General features: G+C 41.1%; 1 protein-coding gene across 2 annotated transcripts in view; it reads right to left on the minus strand.

The window, feature by feature from the left end:
* The window catches only part of LOC134226925 (sorting nexin-8-like), a 78,439-nt gene extending 68,088 nt beyond the window's left edge, over positions 1–10,351 (minus strand). The window contains exon 1 of one of the 2 annotated variants that reach the window (XM_062708042.1): positions 9,280–10,351. In XM_062708042.1, coding sequence (XP_062564026.1) covers positions 9,280–9,715 — 436 coding nt within the window. In that variant the 5' untranslated portion in view covers positions 9,716–10,351. The remainder of the gene's footprint in view (positions 1–9,279) is intronic. The other variant, XM_062708041.1, reaches the window with a different exon arrangement.
* Between the last annotated feature and the right edge of the window lie 427 nt (positions 10,352–10,778).

A 10,778-nucleotide genomic window follows, 5' to 3' on the forward strand; every position in this document is an offset into this window, starting at 1 on the left:
GATGTTTTACAGAACTGACATGAATTTCAAATTGCGCGGGAGGAAACAACGCGTAACTAAAAAAAATCATCAAAAAGTCACGTTTACAGCAACCCGCGTAAAAAGCGACCCTGTGTATTTGGTACAATTGCATTATTTTAGAAATCACCATACAGCCAGGAATGTTAATGAGAGGAACTGCAGTGTCGTTTAAATCAGTATTCTTTATTGAATGGAAACTATGGTTAGTGACGCCTCAAACATCATAAGTTTAAATATAAGTTCATGTAAACAATTCGAAGGTACTTGTTTTACCTATTTACTTTTCGAAATATCCCAGAATAATAAAAAGCCGGTTTGCTACGTCTAAAACATCACAATATTGCCAAACAGGTTAACAGAAAAGTGCTCCAAAAATTTCATTTAGATCATTTGGATCCAAATAATTTAGAACTCTCTAGAAATACCAATATCCCGATATATTGGCATTTCTCTGTAAAATATATGTCGATTCGATAATATTTTTCAAAATTTGGACATTAAGACAAGACATAGGTCTGGCGTAAGTGTTATTATCATGAACTAGATGACCCGGCAGACATTGTCTTGCACAGTAGGTGAGAATGCGTGTTGTGATCTGCCTATACAAAATACCCATACAAATTCTAATTTGAATATTTCATATTTTTTCAGTTCAAGTCGTGACTTTTACATAAGAAAATATTATGTAAACCCATCGGAAATTGTGATGAAGAAATTTGAACTCAGCCGTTTCTTAGTTATGCGGAATACAGACCAATTCATTTTGATATATAACAAGAAGAAGAAAAAAAATATCCATATGGTACTTACGGCAAGCTAAGTCACATATATGTTGCAATGCAACCGTTAGTGCTTGAGTTATACTTTCAATCTCCTAATTAAAATTCTGCCCCATTTTGCCCCTACATGTGTGCAGTTAATGTCAAAATGCTCATTTTTGACCAAAAAATTGTCAATAACTTCGTCAATATTGAAAATAAGAAGAAACTGTATTTGAAAGGTTCATGTTTTTCATCGCGACGGAGATCTTTGTAGAACATTTGAAAAATCTAAAAAATATATTGACGAAAGTATCGTGAAAAATCTGATTTTTGGTGGTCGTTCATAAATAACGACCCATATCTCGATTTCTATAGCAGATAGAAATAAAGTTTATATAGCAAAATTTGTCGTAGAAACTTTTTCTACAACTTTCTCGAAGACACCGATGATGTATCTTTATAATTGGAGGAAAGAGAATTTCTATCTCACTTTTAGGGGGATTAGTCAAAAAATATTTTTTTCAGGAGTATGGAGCTTAACATACTGAAACTTTTCTCCGAAGTCACTGAGACTCTAAAATCAACTTTTCATGGCCAAAACATTTTCGATCACGAATTCCTGGGTTAGAAAACACTGTGCAGTGGTGCGAATTCTCAATCTCAGTGACTGAAATTTGTAGGATATTGATACCATTGCCTCTTCACACTCACTTCGTAGCAGTGAAAACTGAAAATGGTTAGAAGCAACAATCAAAGATAAAGTAAACAAAAGACCTCTTTTCTCATTGCACACGCAGCCCGCAGTGACAGTTCATTCAGTTCACTCGCTGCGGCCCTATATAAATGCATGGGTGAATACTATCACTTGGAAGACAAAGACAGGAAATTTGTGCCGAATGATCATCAGCTTCAGCCCGCTGTTGGCAAACCGAGTTGGCTGACTGAAAGGCACCGTCATAGGCAAAGAGGAGTAGAGAAAAATACAAAACAAAAGAATCACACTCAGCAGGCATTGTTGATAAATTGCACCACTGAATGGGACTGCAAAGGCCCTGACAGAAGCAAGCTTTGCCGACGCTGCAGATTGGAGGGACATAAGGCACAATGCTGCACGAACCCTCCCACGAACTCCCACAACAAAGCTGTGAACAACAAGCACGCCATGGGGGGTTCGAAGTACCCGGCGTTTAAGCGTGCTGCAAAATCATAGTGCAGGTAACGCAGCTGGCTTGCTCGGCCTCGCCCGAGTGTCCGGTGTGCGTAGGTTTAGAGGAAACGGCGGAACACTACCCCGGACAAGAGTTTGGAGGATGTGTAACGATGAAGTTGACTGTAACGCCGTTTTATCGTCCTTGGTCATACCGGTGGTCATGCCCTGTGATAGAACTCGATCCTTTTATCGAACAAGTGGCCGCGCAAAGAACAACATGGTATCGTCGTTTTCGCGGCGGCGGTCAACTGGGCGGGTTACGAGCCTGAGGACGAAAAGGGGTCCTCGTCAAGGCTAGGGCAGGCGTAGGCACCGCGTCGGCAAGTCCTTCTGTGTGTTGGCGAATAGACCCTATCGCAGAGAGGTCAATTTGGGATGCACGCGGCATCATCATTCTTGATACCAGTCGTGCAGAGGGAAGCAGGCGCGAAGTGAACCCTTCCCACCATCCGAAGACATAGGGCGTGGTAAACCACCTGGAAAGTCGGCAATGCGCTGGCACGATACCATGGTGTTCTTCTAAAAAAGCGAGTCACGATGTTAGATGCTGCGAGGACACGCAGCTAACCTCGACGGTGCGTTGTACACTGGCCCCCCTTTGAAGCATTACTTACTGGTTGTACCGAAGGGGACGATGGGCTTGGCGGCAATGGAAACGGTTTAGCGGGTCGGAGATGTAGTCCTGCCTCCCTCGTTTGCTGTTGGAGGTGGTCCCTAACCCCGCACTTCTGGACAACCCAGGATGTCTGTTGAGCAGATTCCCCCTCCATTGCTTAGGAAGAAAAAAAACCCAGATTAATCCACCTAGCGTGGGTGGTGCCTTTCTCGCATTTAGTTAAGACACCAACCTTATATGGGGTTTATATGGTCCGGCGTACCATTTTCTTCATAACTTTCAAACGCAACGACCGATCGTTATCAAATTCAATAGTGATCAACAAGGCTTTGTCCCCTGTCGAATAAAACTTGTTGCGAGAAAATCGGTTAAGGATTACTATACGAAAAGTTGTCTAATGTTTTTTAAAGCTTTTGTGCACACATATACACACCTACAGGGTGTTCAATAAGATCGAATACACTTTCAAAAAATGTTTAAAAAATTAGTTTAAATTATTTCTTTTCCCAGTTGCATTTCATTGGAAATATTGTTTATAAGGAACGTTTGTAACATTTCTTTTGGAAAGCCCTCTATTTTAAACTTCTTCACGAGCTTTAAACGTTTCTAAAACCCATCGCAAGCGGCACGCACGATCTGCATGGGCATTTCGTTCCAGATTTTGAGAATTACATCTTGAACTGGTCCAAGTTACTGACCTTGTATTCGTACAACTCTAACATAATAAATGACCAAACAAAAAAGTTAAGAGGGTTCAAATCCGGGAAGCTGGGAGGTCGCAAAATTTTGTCCAAAAAGTCGATAAAACTGTCCCCATATTAGGCTAAAATCGCAATTTCCGTGTATAAAGGGTTATCATCCTATTGGAACACGTAGGGCTCATCTTCGTCTTAGCACTGGGGGCATCAATTGTCCCCAAAACCTCAGTTTTGTAGTACGCCGCAATGATTTTGACATTCAAAAACGGCTATTTATGATGCCCCAATCCATTTTCAACACGCGTAATAAACAAACAACAAGTGACAGAATGTCAACACCAAGGGCCTCATATGCCTGTCACTGGCGAACAAAGCTCGTGTACTCTGCATCGAAGCTTAGAACCGGTGTTAGGGCGCAATCGTTAATGCGAAAATTTTTATATTCGGTTAGTTACCGCAAATAAATTCTTTTTTGAGTCCCTATAATCAAGCAGGTATCTCAAGCATGCCACATCGTTATATTGCTGCATGATTGAGTGTTTAATTTTGATAAAATATCGATAACAAAAGTGTGCATAAAAATGACCTCGCCATAACAAAAAGGTGGTAGGGAATTAACACTGTTGTTTACATTTTAGAACCAAATCCAGATGTCGCACATGTCGGGGTAGGGATTCAGTGCTCCACCTTCTCCCCCTGGTCAACACCACACACATCCGATAGCGTATATATACCGCTAACGCTGACACCAATACTAATACAGAATATGTACATTGGGCTTACAAACACAATGATCAAACATTTGTAAGGAGGCTTCCGGGCCTCTTGAAAGGAGGCTTCCGGGCCTCTTGAAAGGAGGCTTCCGGGCCTCTTGAAAGGAGGCTTCCGGGCCTCTTGAAAGGAGGCTTCCGGGCCTCTTGAAAGGAGGCTTCCGGGCCTCTTGAAAGGAGGCTTCCGGGCCTCTTGAAAGGAGGCTTCCGGGCCTCTTGAAAGGAGGCTTCCGGGCCTCTTGAAAGGAGGCTTCCTGGGCCTCTTGAAAGGAGGCTTCCGGCCTCTTGAAAGGAGGCTTCGGGCCTCTTGAAAGGAGGCTTCCGGGCCTCTTGAAAGGAGGCTTCCGGGCCTCTTGAAAGGAGGCTTCCGGGCCTCTTGAAAGGAGGCTTCCGGGCCTCTTGAAAGGAGGCTTCCGGGCCTCTTGAAAGGAGGCTTCCTGGCCTCTTGAAAGGAGGCTTCCGGGCCTCTTGAAAGGAGGCTTCCGGGCCTCTTGAAAGGAGGCTTCCGGGCCGCTTGATAGAAGGCTTCCGGCCTCTTGAAAGGAGGCTTCGGGCCTCTTGAAGGAGGCTTGGCCTCTTGAAAGGAGGCTTGGGCCTCTTGAAAGGAGGCTTACGGGCCTCTTGAAAGGAGGCTTCCGGGCCTCTTAAAAGAAGGATTTCGGGCCTCTTGAACGAGGCTTACGGGCCTCTTGAAAGGAGGCTTACGGGCCTCTTGAAAGAAGGCTTACGGGCCTCTTGGAACGAGGCTTACGGGCCTCTTGAACGAGGCTTACGGGCCTCTTGAACGGGGCTTACGGGCATCTTGAAACGAGGCTTACGGGCCCTTTTGAAACGAGGTTTAGGGGCCTCTTGAAATGAGGCTTTTGAGGCTCTTGAAAGGAGGCTTCCGGGCCTCTTGAAAGGAGGCTTACGGGCCTCTTGAAAGGAGGCTTACGGGCCTCTTGAAAGGAGGCTTACGGGCCTCTTGAAAGGAGGCTTACGGGCCTCTTGAAAGGAGGCTTACGGGCCTCTTGAAAGGAGGCTTACGGGCCTCTTGAAAGGAGGCTTACGGGCCTCTTGAAAGGAGGCTTACGGGCCTCTTGAAAGGAGGCTTCCGGGCCTCTTGAAAGGAGGCTTCCGGGCCTCTTGAAAGGAGGCTTCCGGGCCTCTTGAAAGGAGGCTTCCGGGCCTCTTGAAAGGAGGCTTCCGGGCCTCTTGAAAGGAGGCTTCCGGCCTCTTGAAAGGGGGCTTCCGGCCTCTTGAAAGGAGGCTTCCGGGCCTCTTGAAAGGAGGCTTCCGGGCCTCTTGAAAGGAGGCTTCCGGGCCTCTTGAAAGGAGGCTTACGGGCCTCTTGAAAGGAGGCTTACGGGCCTCTTGAAAGGAGGCTTACGGGCCTCTTGAAAGGAGGCTTACGGGCCTCTTGAAAGGAGGCTTACGGGCCTCTTGAAAGGAGGCTTCCGGGCCTCTTGAAAGGAGGTGACTTTACAAATGGTGACTTTAGAACCTTCAGACTTTAGATTTTAGTTCAGAAGCATATTCTTAACATATCATTCATTATTTTATTTCGATCAAGTAGAAGATGTTTAAAATTTGTTCATTCGAAGTTTTATTCTGTTAGTCTGTTGTCCTGCAGCTCTTCATACACTGTGCTGGTTGTGAACGGCAGGATTCAATTGGCTTCAATTTACTGATCGCCATACATATTCTGTACAAGACAAAGTTTTAAAATAAAAAATACCCAATTGTCAAAACTTTATCAATAATATTGAATAATAATTGTGATACATCCGCCATTATGCCCTTTTGTTCGAGGTACCCCCTGGGGCCAGCAAAGGTACCCCCAGGGGTACATGTACCCCAGGTTGAGAACAGCTGATATAAACGAAACATAAATTTCTTCGTAATTCGAGAACTAATCTAGCAGATGAAACCGATTTTGGCGTGTGGAAAAATAGAAGTTTAAACGTTTGCTCTGCGATTACATTTGCCCCTTCTTAACACTTCATCGTTTCAATTAATTTTGGGCAAGACGAAGTACGACGGGTCAGCTAGTATTAAATATTTATGGATCTATATGGTATTTGGTGGATCGCGCATTTGTATTGTTCTTGGTTCCGGTCGTCCTTCATCAAAAAAATCATCCTTTTGCAACTAGTTGCAAAAACTATTAAAGCCTGTCTACGTTAAATTTCGGACACTGAGATAATTTCCAATTGATTTGTAGCCATATTTCAACACTTTGGACAATAATGAAAACACGCTGAAAGAATCACATAAAGCTGTCATGTAAATTGATCTTCTCAGTGGTTTGTGAAAATTTTGAAAAATCGCATTGGATGATTGGTGTTTTATTACTTGGATGATTAGGCTTTATTACCCGATCAACAAGTTTCACTAAATGTTAAAGTTAGAAGACTCAATTATAGTTGAAATACTGTCCACCTTTTTGAAAACAAAAAATATTGATTTTTGCTACCATTATTCTGAACATAGGTGTCTGTCAAAACAGTAGATAAATTAGCATTAGATCGCCAATAGCACTAAACATCTTGTGATCGACATGTTCTGCTCAATTTGCCCTTTTTATCATCTCAGTAGCGAAATATTCATTCTTGATATCAACAAACTTTACGAATACTGAAATCAATAACCTAGTGCTAAATTAATTGTAAATTGTAATTGTTGTTTATTAGGAAAACGTAAACCTGATGTTTGAACCGATGAATCGATGAACGTTTTTAATGGTAAGGGAAAAGTGGGTAAAACCGACACCTTAAGCAACCCCATCTATGAAACAGTTTTCCGGTCTAGAAATGTCATACAAGCATACTTTGGCTCTCCATGCATCAGTCCATGAGGTCTCAGGACAATATTTCTTGATAGAATTTGATTTATGATGAAAACGCGAGCAGTCCATCTTCCAGCCCAACCAGCTGGGGTGCGGGTAAGATCGACACCACATGAGGGTAAAACCGACACATCAAGTCGTTATAGAATCGAACATCAGAACAATTCTAAATGATGTTACAACATAATTGAAAATGTTTAACAACATTCATTTTGACATTTTTGTATGAAATTTATGTTTAGGGGTCACTTATAAACGATGGTTGAACAAAATTTTATATATTTAAAATCATCACCATGTATCATATTTTATTTAGTTATTGGGTCGGGTGAACAATATATAGAGTATAAGAATGTTAGTAACAAATTTACTAACTACTGTAAATATTGACCTACATTTAAATTTCACATATTTAAAAAAAAGTTGTTTATAACGGCGGTTTAAAATAAATGCGTATGGTGCTGTTCTGACAAGAAATGAAAATGACTAGTTACGTAGGTGACAAGCTACATGTTCACAGGGGTGAAAGTGGATCATGAAAGAACAACAGTAGAACACGGATTGAATATATTTAAGAGCAAAATAAGCCTAAAAATACGGTTCTTCTTTGAGCGCTACCTTTGTTTGAGCGCTACCTTGTTATCCTTACCCTTCTTTGAGCGCTACCTTGTTATCCGACCTGCAGGTTTTCCTTGATGACTGAATATTACCCCCTAGACCTATTGTCACGCTCAATGATGATATGGTATGTAATCAGTCTATGATTAAGTTATATTCCCCGGCGCCTCGTTTTCCAATACTTGAATTATATTATGCGAATGATGAGTCTAATAAAACAGAGGTATTTCGTGATTCGAAGGCAGGTGTCGAATTTACCCCAACTGATAACATAATAATGATGAGATACATGTGGATGTTTATAATTGAAAAAGTTAAATATTTTTCCACAACATTCACAAAATGATGTTCAATAATAGATCAAAGATGGAATACTGATAATCACTTGAAATCAGAGATTTGAAGTGGTGTCGGTCGGTGTTGAACTTAATCTAGAATTAAAAAAACACCCAAATAAAGAATAAAAAAAGTGGTGTCGGTTTTACCCACAATTCCCCTAACAATGTTCTGGGAAGATGAAGCAGAACTATTGAACAACATCTTCGATAAAGCTATTTTAACTGTTTTTAGATTGTTAGCTAGTGAAAAATAACTTCGTATATAACTTCTGAATCAGCTGCAGTTTGATTTCGTTGTTAAAAAAGTATTGTACAGTTAATTACCAAATGTGTATTTTATATTCTGAAAATTATCTCTCGCAATGGTTATAACTATGCGATATTCTTCCATTTATAGTGCAAATAATCTATTTATTCTACTATAGGTTAACAGGTATTGTCTTATTGTTTTTGTTTTCAAACTTCGCATCAGATTTACAGATTTTCAGATAAATAAAGTGATTAACACATTAATTGGCAATTTCGTTCTATTACAAATTTATAACACTGCGCATCGCCTGAATGAAAACGTTTCTTTTGAAGTACTGATTTATATAATAATTTGTTTTCTAAACCGAGAAATGTTTATTTATACGAAAAGCTGATTTGATTATCCTTCCACATTTGGTACAAAAGGAAGCTAATGGAAAACAAGACTCCCTTTCTTGTTGCAAAAACAAAGTCCGACATGCAACGAATCTCCATCCATCATATGAAAATATTAATACTCAGAAATAATATAAACAGTACATCTACATTCCTCAAATTAATTTCGTTCGACAGTATAAAACAGAATAGGTCCCACTTGCCCCATTTGGAGGGGTAAGTGGGTCCTAAGGGTAAATTAATTTCTGTCACTACTAATATTTTTTTGTAATTGAATAAATGGCTTCCAACACTTCTATAATTTAATAATGGAACCATATAATGATGTATCCGTGGTTAATGTTCTGAAATACTCACAATTGCTAAAATACCTATCCAACATCTATGGCAGATAGTGCTGTATCAAGTGTAATTTTTCTTTAATTTCAAAATTGTATGTTGTTGCACATAAAATACCGATTTTGTTCTAAACGCTCTCATGGAACATTTTTGTTCCACGATAACGTGAAAAATAGGGTTAATATAAGAATTCACTTGATGAGTATTTATGAAACATTGTTTCTTAAATAATACATACAGTCCTATAGACACACCGTGCATTACAAGTTTTCAAACCCATCGTAAGTCAGTCGCGAATTTCATTAATAATATTATTGCAAATAGCTCAATGAAGTTTATTTTGCTGTTTATAAATATGTAAATGATAATACACATCTGAAAATCCCCATCAAATCGAGAAAGCGATTTCATTGTCCTCATGATATCGTTCACTTACCCATCGATCCCATCGACATCGAGATTGACGTTGACGTTGAAGGGCCTTCTCCTGGTGACACAGCACGACTCTGGTTGTGCTCCAGTGGTAGCGACGGAACATTATCAAACACGGTGGCCGATCTGTTAGAGGAAGGAGACCCCACCACTTTCATTACTTCCGCTTCAATTTCATCGTCACTCGAGTCCGACTCGTCCGACGATGTTTGTGGCCCATCGGTGGCAGCCGAAACAAATGTTTCCCCAACCGAGGGTGACCGCGACACATCCACGATGCCAATCGAACTTGGGCTGAGATTTTTGTCGAATCGGCTATCGCTTACACTTGTCATTGGATAAGATTCTGACAGTAATCTGTTTGGGCTGGTGTCAGCCAGCGGGTCACGTGAGGTCATGACCATGGCAACTGGAGATGACTCCATCATCCGCACAGGCATCTCCTTCACTCCTAGATATGGATATCGATTTATGTCGTTTCGCTTTCTTATTCTCAAGCGATGTTTCCCTAGCCAGCCCAGACGCAATCACCGGGAAACGATCGATATTTGAATTCTTTTCGCCACTTCCGTCCACACAAGCAGACTGAAAACTTCCTTTGGCTTTACTGCCTCCACTTAGACGCACTTTGTATTCACCAACCGGATCGCCACTTAACACCTGCACTTCACAACTAGAACCTATCTTAGCCACTTGAAAAGTGCTTCAATTACTTCTACAGTGCTCTATCGCTTCTTGCCTTTGTGCTACCGCAAGCAATCATCCATCAAGGTTTATAATAATTACACTACATTCAATGCTAACGAATTCTTTGAATTTATTAAATCACCTCCTAGTTACACTTTCCAATTTTCCACATTTATTTTATCGATTGAGCGGGTAAAAAACCCAAATCAGGTCAGATGAGCACCGAATTCACTAAAGGATTGCACAGCAGCATCCACAGGACAGGATACTATCCGAACTATAGGCACCAACAGGCTCACGAGCAGAGCAAAACAATATCAAAGTCAGCACGACGCTCTGCACTGCACGGCGCGCGAACGACGACGTTATGGGTGATGGGGCAACGAGTGAATGAAGCAGCCGTTGGATTCGCTCGCGCTTTTTGTCGCATATTAGATGGGCATCGGCATCGCTGATGGCGTATGGAGAAGCTCGTTGTGTGTGAGAGAGTGGCGTCGGTCTCTCGAATATCGTTCCATATCGAAAGCGCGGTTTCATTCCGGTTAGCCAGGCAGATGTCCTTTTCATTGACATCGGTATTCTACAAAAGCTTTTATGTTGAATATAAATATTGACACCTTCAGGAAAGCGGTAGTTTTGATTTTATTTTGTTCTGAATACATCTTCTTTGCATGGCGAACAGTATTTAATAAAGATCATATTGAAAAAATAATAAACTATCATATGTTCGTTCTTATTTTCTTCTTTTTGTCATTGAGGTTGAGGTAAATCTTCCAGTCTTTCATTTTTAGTGACTTATTCCAATGCACATTATAC

Source organism: Armigeres subalbatus, chromosome 3 (genome assembly GCF_024139115.2).
Source record: "Armigeres subalbatus isolate Guangzhou_Male chromosome 3, GZ_Asu_2, whole genome shotgun sequence".
Classification (NCBI taxonomy): domain Eukaryota; kingdom Metazoa; phylum Arthropoda; class Insecta; order Diptera; family Culicidae; genus Armigeres; species Armigeres subalbatus.